Source organism: Fusarium falciforme, chromosome 10 (assembly GCF_026873545.1).
Source record: "Fusarium falciforme chromosome 10, complete sequence".
Lineage (NCBI taxonomy): Eukaryota > Fungi > Ascomycota > Sordariomycetes > Hypocreales > Nectriaceae > Fusarium > Fusarium falciforme.
Genome location: NC_070553.1, coordinates 2,311,102 through 2,324,567, shown reverse-complemented (window position 1 = coordinate 2,324,567; position 13,466 = coordinate 2,311,102). Strand labels below are relative to the sequence as shown.

At 54.8% G+C, this 13,466-nt stretch overlaps 3 protein-coding genes across 3 annotated transcripts; 2 read left to right on the top strand and 1 right to left on the bottom strand.

Moving 5' to 3' along the window:
- Positions 1-53: 53 nt before the first annotated feature.
- NCS54_01261400 (Hypothetical protein) lies at positions 54-2,949 on the top strand (the record flags this gene model as incomplete). Its single annotated transcript, XM_053157842.1, has 7 exons — positions 54-95; positions 175-202; positions 265-371; positions 431-1,015; positions 1,074-1,495; positions 1,551-2,457; positions 2,533-2,949. 7 exons carry the CDS (start codon positions 54-56, stop codon positions 2,947-2,949), a joined length of 2,508 nt encoding a protein of 835 aa, XP_053013817.1.
- Positions 2,950-4,067: 1,118 nt separating this feature from the next.
- On the bottom strand, positions 4,068-6,908 carry NCS54_01261300 (RING-type domain-containing protein; the record flags this gene model as incomplete). The annotated part of the gene is made up of 4 exons (XM_053157841.1): positions 4,068-5,851; positions 5,899-6,592; positions 6,673-6,777; positions 6,873-6,908. 4 exons carry the CDS (start codon positions 6,906-6,908, stop codon positions 4,068-4,070), a joined length of 2,619 nt encoding a protein of 872 aa, XP_053013816.1.
- Positions 6,909-7,447: 539 nt separating this feature from the next.
- NCS54_01261200 (Hypothetical protein) lies at positions 7,448-8,329 on the top strand (the record flags this gene model as incomplete). The annotated part of the gene is made up of 3 exons (XM_053157840.1): positions 7,448-7,711; positions 7,765-8,082; positions 8,153-8,329. The coding sequence occupies 3 exons, from the start codon at positions 7,448-7,450 to the stop codon at positions 8,327-8,329; spliced, it is 759 nt and encodes a 252-aa protein (XP_053013815.1).
- Positions 8,330-13,466: the final 5,137 nt, after the last annotated feature.

The following is a 13,466-nucleotide window of genomic DNA, read 5'->3' as shown; positions in this document are numbered from 1 at the left end:
CTGGGCGGATTGCTCCCGAGGTTTGTCTTACAGCCAAGGTCAACTCAGTCGCAATGGCCGCTTCAGGTGCAGGCGGGGAGCAAGTCTATGCTACGGTTCGTCCCCTATCCGCGCCCTCCGAGCTGTTCGGAGCTCCCATCCGACTTGGATATCGGCAAACTGACTCTCAAATAGCTTCTTCTGAGCGATTCCTACCTCCCTGGTCCGTCAATTATTTTCAATTAGCTTCCGTACCCTCTCGACATCTCGCTGACCCTCCTCCAGGCGCCCTGGTTCTCGCACACTCCCTCCGCGATGCTGGAACCCATCGCAAGCTGGCCGTTTTGGTCACGCTCGACTCTGTGTCTGCCGACTCCATTACCCAGCTAAAGGTAAGTTCCCAATGCCCTAGGTTTTCCAGATTTGCCCATGCTAACCAACCACCCCCTAGGCGGTTTACGACTACATCTTTCCCGTCCCGCGCATTCGCAATGACAACCCAGCCAACTTGTACCTTATGAATCGTGGCGACCTGCATTCAGCATTTACCAAGATCAATCTTTGGAAGCTCACGCAGTTCTCAAAGATTGTCTACATCGACGCCGACATTGTCGCATACAGAGCTCCCGATGAGCTCTTCGATATCACCCACCCTTTTTCTGCCGCCCCCGACATTGGATGGCCAGATCTCTTCAACACGGGTGTCATGGTTTTGACGCCCAACATGGGTGATTTCTATGCCATGATTGCAATGGCTGAGAGGGGTATCTCCTTTGATGGTGCCGACCAAGGTCTCATCAACATGCATTTCGGCAGCCAGTACAACCGCATCAGCTTCACTTACAACGTCACTCCATCCGCCCACTACCAATACGTCCCAGCGTATCGGCACTTCCAGTCCAGCATAAATATGGTGCATTTTATTGGCGCCAACAAGCCATGGTTTACTGGCCGAGACGCCCCTCGCGGGACCGATCCCTTCAACGACATGGTAGGGCGATGGTGGGCAGTCTATGACAGACACTATAGGCACCAAGTAGGTTGTTGACATTTTGCGAGCTGCAGAACCCGGGTTTGCTAACATAGTTATCTAGGAGTCTGCTCCAGAAAAGGGGCCTCCTGCTCCCGAGTATGTGCAGTACTTTACCAAGGGTGAATGGCACCCTGAGCCGACACACGGGCAGCCACCTGCTGATGAGCACCATTCCCATGACCAACAGGGCTCTTCGTCTGGTGGGCACCATCCTGAGCATCAACCGCATCATGATGGGCATGATCATGGACATCAGCACCATCTACAAGATTCCGGGCATCATCATGAACAACATCATGGCGAGGGCTCTCACGGTGAAGCTCCAGCTCCTGGTCCCCAGGGCGAACAAGCTCAGCATGAACACCACTCGGAGCACCACGGCACCGAGCATCACCACCATGAAGGGGCCCCGCATGTGCACCAACATGTAGAACCAAAGAATGAGCCTCCCCCTATTACGATGCACAGCTGGGATGCTCAAAGGTAGGCATAACTTTTGCAGCCCTCTAGCCCCCGAGAGAATTACTGACCTTATTAGACAACCGCCTCCCTCCGACTCGAAGCCTGAAGCGATGAACTTCCCATCAACACATTATGAGATGTCCCAGGACACAACCCCGTTCGTCCCGCCCGAACGATACCCGAGTCCGCCAAAGAATATGTGGTACGAGGTTCCCAAAGAGCCTCCTGCTCCGCCCACCAAGGCACCTTCTGAGATTTTCCCTTGGGAGCGCAACCGACCACCCCCGACAAGAAGCTTTGCAGAGCCCCCTGCACCAGAGCCTGTCGTCGAGCCCACGCCACAGCCTTCGGTGGTGCATACGGGAGGGCCTTCACACCAACCTCCAAGCCAACCTTCATGGCAACCCTCGGGAGAACCTTCAGGGCAGCATTCGGTACAACAGCCAGGACAACAGCCAGGACAGCCATCTGGAGAATACTCCAGAGAACCTTTGGTGGAATCTTCGGTAGAATCTTCCACGGGACCATCTGCAACAACCGAGGTTCTGACTGAATCCGCTGGAGTAGCTTCGTCCACGACTGAAGCAAAGAGTGAGCCATCCACGCCAGTCACGCCAACCCTTCAGATCATTCCATCAGATCCCTGGACGTCATTCACGCGTGTCAATGCCTGGGATGAGGTCCCAGAGATTGAGCGTTATGTTGAGGGTCTGCGCGGCCACCGACGTGGCAAGAGTTCGGGCTCCCTCGGGCGTATCAAGAGCCCATCAACTGCACCGTGGAGAGATGACCGGGGTGGTGTGAGGCTTCGTGGTATGAAGCTCACTGATTTCCCCAGCGCAGCGGAGCGTCCGAGTTTGCCAGTGACACCAGCGCCGATCCACCGGCAGTCATTCTGGTCGGGAGATGACACAGAACATGGGGCCCATGGAGGGGCAAGGCAGCTTCCGGAAGCTGAGGGGGTGCCGTCGCAGTCTGACTGGGTATGTGTGCATGGGAGACGATGGGGGCCTGCAGACTGCCTGTGTGAGTTGACTGACTTGGTGCTGCATCACCAGGATCCATTGGCACAGCTTCAGAAGTTGGCCAAGCAGCACGATGTGTTGCTAAAGAAGCTCGGTGGTAGGGACGAGGGCGAGGAGCGAGAGAGCGGTGCGGGAGGTGTGAGTCGCGAGATCCCATCACGCCCATTGCCCTTTGGTTCAGAGGATATAAAGTCACCTACTTATGTTGCGCAGTCGGCCCCAGGAGTGCTCAGCCCCCAGCCGGTGAAAGGCGAGAGGTCGGCGAGCATCCTGCGGGAGATGAGCAGTAGCAGCGGCCTTGAAGCCACGACTACGACTTCGAAACCGTCATCGATCCCCGAGCCGAGCTATTCAGGACCCGGGGCAGCATGGGAGAGGGGAGAGGAGTTCTTGGAGCGCGAGACCCCATTGCCACCCAAGGACGAGGACTTGGATGTGCTCGAGACATAGGAGGAGGTGATTTTGGGGTCGACTAACACTCCTGGACTGGAAGACATGGACGCCTTCGGAGATGAGATGGAATGATTAATGCGCACCGTTTCAACGGACAAACATGGGAGCAGGTATAGGCACAGGTACAGGTATGGCGGAATTCTTGGGTAACCGTACCGCGGATACGGGTTTTCTTTGTCAATCGCGCTCTTGGCTTACCTTGGTCACCTCTCTTTTTCTTTCTTCTGCTTTGCTTCGACGCTCATGGTCAACGGTGGAGGAATAGCAAGGAGGGGAGGGTATATTTTGTCTCGGAATGTCGACACTATGGAAACGTCTCTTTAGGGGAGTCATGAAGAGCAGGAAGCATATTTCCCTTTGAGCCGCTGCCTTTTGGATTCGTTCAACTCGCTTGTCTTCTTCCTTCATTGCATCCTGCATCTCTCTGCTGTGTGTTTCTGTTATTCGCTTTGGTATGTTTCGATGCATTGTTTGTCTTGCCCCTGACTTTCCATATCTGCATCATCTCCTTTTTACTCATCAATCAGCATCCCGTCACTGCAACGACCAATGGCATCATTATCATCGTCATAGGAGTTTCTGGGTCATGTCGAGACTTGATGTATAGTACGGATTACTTTCGCATGTCCAGCGTTGGAAGATGTACAATATTCGATTCGGCAGTCACAAACTTGTATTCTTGAGTATTGCAGTATATTATCAGCCAACACAACATGAATGATGTCAAGTCAGAATATGTGATACCTGTTCGATAATATACCATCCGGTAAAAAAAGAGCGGGTGACCCGATCACGCTTCTCATTCTGCTATGTCTTGTCTCTGATACAACCAATATCCACGTTTCTACAGCCCATCCATCATCTTGACTACTGTTAGTCATGTGTGTAACACAACAAGCCCCATACAATTGAGCAAAGAAAATCAATATGAAAAAGGAACGGAAAAAAACTCCCCCAAAACGCCGGGTTCATGTCGCTACTTGGAGTAAAAGATGTGAGTTTTGAGCTCATTGATGAGCCAACTGAGTATGTATGTATGTATGCAGTGGGTATGCCGGTGTAGAGAGAGAGAGGTAGGGGGGAAGCGCATCTAACTTTTTCAGCTCAATCATCGTCTAACCCTCCCTCCGCTCGCTGCTGGTGCCCTCTTCACTTCTGGCCATGCCCTCCTCGTCATCTACATCCTCAACAGTCACAGCTCGGGCCTTTCCCTTGGCGGGTTTCGTCTCTGGCAAGTCGTCCGAGTCACTTGACTGCGCCGACGAATCGTCTTGCTGCATCTGCTGGTGAGACTCTGCCTCCGGATGGGCTAGCTGGGAGGATGGGTCAACAGGGGCAGCTTGGCCTGCAGTTACATGTGGCTCGTTTCGAGGTACTGAATCTGTCTGGTCCAGGCGAGCGCCGCTGCCACCAAACAGCTGAGCCGATCCTCCCCAGTTAGGCATGCGAGGGCTGGGTGCAACTACAGTAGGAGGGTCCACGGCGCGCATAAACTGAGAAGTGAACTGAGAGGGTTGGGAAGAACGAGAGATGGTTGTCTCAGGGGCAGAAACAGACGAGCTGGGTTCAGTCGAGGCCTGGGCGTCATTGCTTCCACTTCCACTGGGGGACGGCTGTCTGGCAGTAGGCGTAGGTTGAGGCACATTGTTACCATCAGCCACTGTCGTCTGAGGCCCAGCTTGAGGCGAGGGCTGAGTCGAGCTCTGGCCCCCATCTAGCCTATGCAGGGGCAACAGAGACCAACCAGGCGGGATGACAACACCCTCTGGGAGGTCGGTGCTTCCAGCGGGAATAGGCACGGCATTGGCAGGTGCGCCGTGCCGGGCCATGAGAGGGCTCGAGTTTCGTGGAGGGATGGTGGGGAATGAGGAGAAACCGGGTGGTTGAGTCACGGCCACTTGAGGTGGCATCTGATAGTGGTGATGGTGATGGGGGACCAGGGGAGGTTGCGTCGTGGGTAGAGCAGAGGAGGGCGCCAACTGGGACTGACCACCCTGCGATTGCTCTTGAGACTGCTGGTGCCTTTGACGGAGGCGTTGAAGCTCAGCCTGAAGCAGATGGACGGTTTGCAATTCTTGCTGGGCAACCTGAAGTGACTGCAATTCGCGTTGAATCATCATATCCGCTTGATACAGCAGAGTTCCAATATTCTGAATGTTGTCTCCGGCGAGCGGCTGAGGAGTCGCCGGACCAGTCTGGACAGCAGGGTTGGGAGTAGCAGCCGCTGGGGTAGGAGGAGCCAGACCCTGATTAAAGGCAGCTTGAGGTATACCGAACTGCTGAGCAAGCTCTCGCACTTGCTGGCCGTTGGCTCCGAATCCTATCCGTATGGGGCCAAAGTTGAATATTCTCGGCCCTTGGCGCTGTTCAGGTCCAGGTCCAGGTCCATCCCCGTTCTGCTGCCCCTGAGCTGCGGCGTTTCCAGCATCTGCTGGGGCTTGCTGGTTTGCAGGGCCCCTAGCTCCAAGCTCAATTCGAAGTCCGGCTGCTCTGTTCTCGGCTGCTCGGGCATTATCGTTGAGGCTAACGGGCCGACGGCAGATAGGACAGGCCTGTTGGCGTTCAAGCCAGCTTTTGAGGCAGCCAAGGTGCAGAATATGCCCACAGGGAAGCTTCTTGGGCCGGACTCGGTCAATCGTGTCTGGGTTATTTTGGGGATCCCAGAGCTGCATGTCCTCACGGCAAATAATGCACGTGTTCTCTCTTGCCAGGTCCTCCTCGGTAGCGTCGGGATATCGATTCATCTCCTGTACGGCCTTTCGATATCGCAGCAGAGCTCCCAGTCTCTTGATAAAGTCCCTTGAGGTCATGAACAAGTCCCTCATGATGTGGATAGGAAGGCCATAGAAAGCAAGGAGCATAAAGAAGAAGGCCACGTAAATACCCAGCTTCATCATATCTAGTCTCGTCAGTATTGGACTTGGATTATAAATCGACAATTCTTACCGCTGATGAGGTCCAGCCAGAGAACGAATTCTCCCTTGGCTGACCACCCTGGGACCTCGATATCCATCTCTTCGATGTCGTCTGGGTTGGGCAGAGGTTCATCAGACACCTCCTCGCCTGCTGCCGCCGCCACCTCCCGTTGCTGCACGATAGTATCTCGCTCCCTTTGAACCTCGGCCCTCCTCGCAGCCAGACGCCTGTGCTTCTGTGTCTCTTCAATGCGATGCTCCACCAGGGAGAGTGCGTAGCGAGCCGACGTCCGCCATGAGCAAGTCGCCAGAATGGCAAACTCAAACAGAAACATAAACATCATGTTGGGCTTTGCCTGCTGAATAACCGTGTTGACCGTGTAGCGGAGGATGAACATGTCGTAGGCGAAGCTCAGCAACAGGGACGCGCTGAGTCGCAAGTGGAAGAGACGGGGATTCGGTGGTGGTGCCTGCTCGAGCAGCTCGACCCGCGCGTCGCCGATCCATCCCCAGATCTTGCCCGTAACCAGGGCTGTAAACATGACGAGGAACCAGGCCCCAATCTCGTCTCGAAATATGGTCATGGCCAGGCATGTCTCTGTTATCGCAAACCAGGCTCGTTCGGTAAGTTGCTCGACCTCGACGGCGCGGAGGGGGCCAAAGAAGAGCCGGATGAGTCCGTAGACGATACTGCTGTACAGCAGCAGCGAAAAGTTGACCAATACCTGGTGGTTGTGAGATCAGCATGGGATTACGCTCACGATGAGGGGAGCTCCGGTTTCCGGGACCGCGGGGGGACACATACCAGCAGACAAGAGTTGCTCTGGGCCAGATAGACCATGGCCGAGTAGAAATTGGCGCGCTGGTAAAAGGCCGAGAGCACGATGGTGCCCGCGAGGGCCGTCGAGGCCTGGATGCACAGCTGTCAGCGCGAGTTCTAGGTGATCTACCATAGCTCCAGATAGCTTCCCCAAGCTTCCACCAAGAGATCCATCCATTACTTACCCCAGCATACCAGCCCAGCCGCATCTTGTTGGGCATGGAATCTCCAGCGATAGTGGGATAGCTCTAAAATTGGAAATGGTAACAGATCATTCCCGCATCCCCATTGTCGAAAACCGCGTGTCGCTTGGTGAGTGTTTCGACAAGAGTAACAAAGGCGTCTCTACTGTAATGTGCTTCTTGATGCCACGTTAAGCAGAGCCAGAGCCACACGAGCGATGACGCAGGGGTGGCGGCCGAGGCACGTGATGCTTATCGCACCTTCTCAGTTCGCAACGCGGGTTGCCGGTGTTTACCCGCTCGGTCATCAGAATCAGCGGAAACTTGGTTGCTCGTGAGAAGCCTACCCTAAAGCCGGGGACGAAGAATGAGTTTCTGACAGGTTGAACAGAACACTTCAACTTCAACTTACATACTCCGATAATCCATTGTCTAGTATGAAGTAAGCTAGATCATACACTTGGCTTTCCATGTGAGTTGAGCCCGGATTATCCGGTCTAGTTGTTCAATTGCTGATTCCGGCCTGCTGTGCTTCGTCTAAGTGAGTTCTGTTGGCAGAGCTGGATACAACATCCGCCATGGCAGCGCCGATTCTCACACCAGCATTACTTGCGGCAATCAGGAAACAACCCAATCTACCCCAAAATACGTGGTACTTTATTGCTGCCACGACACTATCTGCGCTCAACCGGCCAGACGAACTGCCCAACGTCTACAAGCATGCTGTTGAAGCAAGTCCCGACATACCCGAGGCTATACCAGGGCGGGATGAGCAGCTAAGCATATCGAGGCGCATTCGCGAGGCCCTCCTAAAAGCATCTGCAGTTGGAGGCATGCCAAGAGTACGCAAGACGGGAGGACATAATGCCAAGCCGGAAACTGACTTCGCACATAGACCATCAATGCTCTGCTGACACTCAGGACCGTGACACCAGAGGACCTCCTCGACGCAACTCCCGGGGACAAACCCTCCCCGAGGTTTAAGGACGTATATCAAACACCGCCATCGGAGGTGCTGGAGCGCGGCCAGACCTTCTTCAACCAGATATATGGCAAGATTTCCAGGCGTGTGATGGGACAGATGGACCGCTCAGGAGCAGAGGACCTGGGCCTGATGGCGAGACTGACGTACGGCTACGTCCTCAGCAACACGGATGTCCTCACGCCAGCAGAAACTTCATTTGTGCTCATCGCTGGTCTTATACCACAAGACGTGAGTGAGAAACATCTCATCGGACTGCTCCTGGCCCACCTTGGACACTATACTGACTGGTCTACCCTAGGTCAACCCTCAACTCAAGGGTCACTTGCGGGGAGCGCTCAACGGAGGAGCCAGCGTAGAGGAAGTAAGGGCAGTCAGAGATGTGGTGATAAAGATATGTGAAGCATCTGGTATGAAAAGGCTCAGTGAAGATGCCACCGGGGGATGGGGCTGGAGAAGTGAAGTCGCAACAGTATAGAAACATACACATGAAGCACCATTGGATATGACCACGGCTTGTTCGCGTGTTTACGACATACCCTAAACCACCCATCATGGGTGTCATAAATCGACATGACGGACCACACTGCCGGGCCAGTCACGTTCAGCGTACAACCCCAGATGCGTGTCATGATAATAACGGAAGTGTTATATGTCATGCATGCAACTTCCCGTCGATCATAATCGATCATGACCCATCTCATTATCGCAAGCAACAACTTCACGAATGCCCATTCCAGGAAACCTATTGCGTGCGCAGTACATACTCACTCGGAAAGAATCTTCAGTAAGCATAGGGTTCCATTCTTCATACGGGCCCGTACGATGGATAGCGCTCTGTTTCATGTGCAAAACGACCGCAAAAAAACGTCCGTGTCTCTGCCCCTCTGTGGAGGAACGATGGCAGTTGAGTTGCCCTGCTCCCGGGCAGTTGGGGCTCTGCTCGCCAAAGGTGTTGGAGGACGGAATGAGTTCCGCAGTTAGGCGAGCCTGCGCGTAGATCTAGGCGTTGGGGTTCCGAGGTCACGCGCCTAGCCCAGGGTATCGACCAAACGAGTTAACTGCAATGAGGAAAGGATGAGCTTGCGAACCGGGGTTCGGGGGGCCGGAGAGTTGGAGAGGGGCGGCGCCGGGGGTGGCAGCCGGGGCGCGAGCCAATGTCTAATGCCGCTTGCTACCCGCAGATTCGAGGCAATCGAGGCCACCCATGGCCAAATTCGGGCGCACCATGGCCCTGGTCTGATGCTGCTCAATGCTGGTTCGCTGCAGGGGACCCTCGACATCTCATCGACAGGAGCTTCCCGTGGCCAAAGCAAAGGCAAACTTTCAACCGTCGGGGGGCTGAGACACTTGCTTGACGAGTCTCGACCTTGAAGACGCCTGGGGAATTGACGCGGGTCGCCACGTCAGACTCCTCAACGGTCTGCTGTACTGTATCTGCCGGATGTATCTCATCAGGCTGAGAGGAACCCCCACAACACCCGACTTGACCATCTGGTGACGGATGTGTGCGCCTAGGTCGGCTGTCGTCGAGATGTGTGCCCCCAGGCACTTGGTACAATCTGGACCAGAAAGTACAGTATCCATCTGTACTCCGTATCCCCCGACAATTGCTTTCGCGAGAGAAGCTGGGACGCGGAAAGAATCCTTCGTCCTGTCGATCTCGTCGGGTCAAAATCACTTGATCCCCGTCGTCGTCCATGGATGATTGTTTCTAAGTCCGTGGGTTGTTCCTCTGGCAGGCAGACAGCGGAACCACACCGATCGGCCGACCCCAGCACACCAGAGAGCTCCTGATACCGAAAAGGGAGCCTCCCCAGGTCCAGCAACCCAGGCTCCCCTTGCGTCATGCCGACTCTGGGCGGGCAGACTCAGACTCCAAAGACGAGAAAGCCTAGATGTGGGGAACCTCGGGCCCTTGGAGCCATGTCGCAGTGCAGTCAAAGGAAAGGACTCAGTGGGACGTCCAACCACACCACAACCCTCTCAATCGCTTGAAGACGACCAGACAAACCCCCAATCAAGCACATGATGCAGGGATCGCTCTGGACCCCACGGCTCACCGACCAGCCACACCCTCTTTGAGAGACTGGTCGAAGCCCGATAGTGTTGCTCGTAGGCGAAAGCGGCAATTGGGAACCTCCAATAGAGGCAACCATGGCGACTATTTGAGGATGAAGCGTAACATTCTGGTCGGGGAAGGGTCGCATTATTCTCTTGGGCTGCAGGAAGGCTAGGATAAACTGGTTGAACTGCAGCCAAACACCAGGCTTGGACCGACGTCGGCTTGCAGCAATAATCTCGGATGCATGGCTGTCCGAGGCTGTCACACACATTCTCTTTGTTCGCTGAGACCAGCGAATGGCCAGAAAAGGCCGGCCATGACAATCGCCAGGGCCGGGGTTTAGAAGGGGACCTACACTCCCCCCAAGGCCTGGTAGTTGGATCCTCGTCCCCCAGCACCAACAGGCCTTGTTGCGGCTTTCGCCTCCAGAGCGTCTGGGTTTGAAGCCGACAGGGCTCTCAAGGCGCCTCTCGCTGCCAAGGGGCCATCATCCATCTCCTTGTCGATTGATTCTACACGTGGCCAAGGGCCAACAAGAGGGGCGGGCACGTCAAGCCCCCCGATGCTCTATCTTTGACAGGGGGGACCGGAAGCGGCAAGGCGCGCATCACCCACTGTGTCGGGTCACTCAGGACGAGGTTGCTGCCGACGAATCGACGTGAAACGAACCTCTACCGCCTAGTTCCGCACGCCTCTCCAAGCGCTGTGGACACGCGGGGCCTACCCAGGACAGCGCCCATGGTCTTGCGCCGAGTCTGCCCTCAGGATACCGAGCATTCTGAAGGCTCGAGCTCGCATTGAGTTCAGATATCGCCCGGGAGCGATGGAGCATGGTAGCATTCGGTCTTTGTACCCGTAGGATGAACCCGAGCCGCAGATTGTAGATCACTCGGTGTTAAATGCGGCCGCAATTACGTCGCCGATAACCAGCGGAAACAGCTTTTGGCAGGGAATCGAAGTGCTTCATTGAGCACCTTCCGAACGGGTTCACTGTGGCAAGAAGCCAACAATTGACAATTCTCGCTAGGCGTGTATCGTGTGCCTTTTCCCTGGGACATGCATGCCATCAAAGACACGATTAGAGCCCAGTCACACCGTTGCTGCATTTGGAACCGTTAAACCGCGGTTGTCTCGCGGGGGGGATCTCGCTCCATCACTTTACTTCTCAGGGCCTTGCCCCAATCATCCGACAATTTGGGTGTGGCTTTTATGGCGTTCGACCCGCCCCCTGCCCCTTCACACCATAAAGGGTCGCTTGGCCAAAATGGCGTTGAGATATCATGGTAACAAGGCAACACTGGCCTGAAGAGAACATCGTTCGAGAGCCTTGATGTGCGGAGACGATGTGACACTATGACCAGGTGACGATGTCGTGGTTGAATCTGGACCGAGACCCAAGTTCCTGGAGAGCGGTACTGGCGGCCCGACAGAAGATGATTACGAATAGCGATTGTTTCTTTCCCATCTCTTCAACGTTCTAGGCCTCGATCATATTCCGACGCGATTGTGATTTCCCGTTAGCCTGACAGTTAGGCTGGTGGCGCTCGCGTAAGGCTAGTCCAGTTGATATTGGTCGGCAACGGGTTTTTCAATGTTGCAAGGCTGTCCCCTGAGTGACGAATGCCTAGACCAACGCTAGAGGCCAAAGTCGAAGCTTGAACAGAATCGCGCTTCAACCTCGATCTTCGGGCGTTTCGACGGACACCAAACTTGCACACGGGCCATGCATCACAAAGGGGGGCCTAGGCCTGGTGGAGTTTGCGGTGTTGTCATGATGGATGGGGTCGACGCCTTCCTGCGCCGAAAGGTTGAATCTCTTCTCGCCGAACACCGGGAAAATGATGGCAGTGGGTCTCCCATCTCCAGTCCAAACCTCATACTCTTTGTCAAGAAAGAAGCGGTGGGCTACGGGCGAGTTAGCACCGTTGGGAGAAGTTTGGAGAACGAGGCCTGTCTAATTCTCCGAGTTTGCTTTTGAGCGGAGTATTGCGGGAAATCAGTTGTCCCGCTGTCCATACTCTCATTCATGATATGACAAGCGAAATCAGGCTGGGGCAGTGGGGGTAAGGCGGAACACCACGGTCGGTCTCTGGGCACTCGCCAGTCTCATAAAAATGTTTACAGCAAGGTCGAAGCCCATGATCGACAGAACTTGACCGTGCTTGCAACCCCTCCTCGCTTGTGAATGTAATACCCCAGGAGGCACAGTCAAGCAAGCCTATGGAAATACAGACGAGTGGAGCCTCGGTGTGCATCGAAGAGGAAGCATGTTATCAGATGAGGGAGGATATTGTCTCGAGGAATGAGTGCCGTAACTTGTATCATGCTGCTGCTTCGCGTGACATCCTCTGATAGACATGGGGGGGCGGTCTTTTCACATGCCTCAGAGGAGAATCCATGCTGGGTCCGTAAAATGTGCCGTGTCTCGTGGATGGCTGGTAAAGCGTGGTGATATAAGGTTAACTGACATGTAGTAGTAACCTTTATTGAGCTTGTTTCCGCCGCCTCAGGAGGCGACTGCGAACCCATTAGGCTTGTGATCCAAAAAAAAAAAAAAAAAAAGGTGTGTTGTTTGGGCCTGGGTGATCACGCCCGGGAAGTCGGCTCGCAGGCGGTCAACCGGTGCCAAGATTCAACACAGGATTTTGTCTTTGGCAGCGCAACACGAGGGAAACGAATGGTGATTCTTGCCGAAGCAGGAGCCCGGAGACACTGCGTCTCAGACAAGTAGTGATAAACACGGGCGATACTCAATGCAGCCTAGAAATACGGAGCATTTCCTGGTGGAGCGGCTCCCGAGTTTGATAGGACGCCCAGTGATTCCTTTGAGTTTCGGAGATGGGTTGTTGCAGTCTCGAGTCCATATCTGAGATTAAACGGGTCCTTGCATCTCCCAAAGCGCGTAGGGCAGACGCCCAAGTTCTGCCCCTAGCCGCTGTCATTGGGGATCTGCAAATCACCCGTCGTCCGTGATGAGACGGGTGGTGTCCTTGAGGGGTCTGAATTGCGGGACAGCAGTGGTCTGATTTCTCAAGTGCTAAAAGAAACGGCGCAAGATCTCAAGGGCTGGCATAATTGATTTTTCCGAATCGTGTCGTATCGTTGGTGTCACTTTGTCTCGGCTAGGGGTGGGGGCCATTTCGTTGTCTGTCTGACATGCTGGGCCGTCATTCTACCTGTCTGAATGAAATTGACCCTCGTCTTGCTCAAGAGGGACAGACTCGCGCCAGGGTGGACCGATGAACAGCCTCCTCCCATTGTGATGTGGTGATGATGTATGTCCCTCGGCTCCCTTCAATCCCAATATGGAAGAACCCGTGATGAAGTCAGGTCTCAAAGAGGACGAGGCGGAGGGCGGGCCACGGAAATGGCGGCGCCGGACGGTGCGGGCAGTCAGATTGATGGCTGGTTAGTCGCATCGGCGAGGCCGAAAGGGCTTGGCAACTTTATCGATTTGCTAGGATGGCCGCGACCAATGAGAGGGCGCTAAATGACAGGGTAACGGCGCTCAGGGAGCTTGCTCGGGCGGCCGACTCTGGAATGCGTTTCC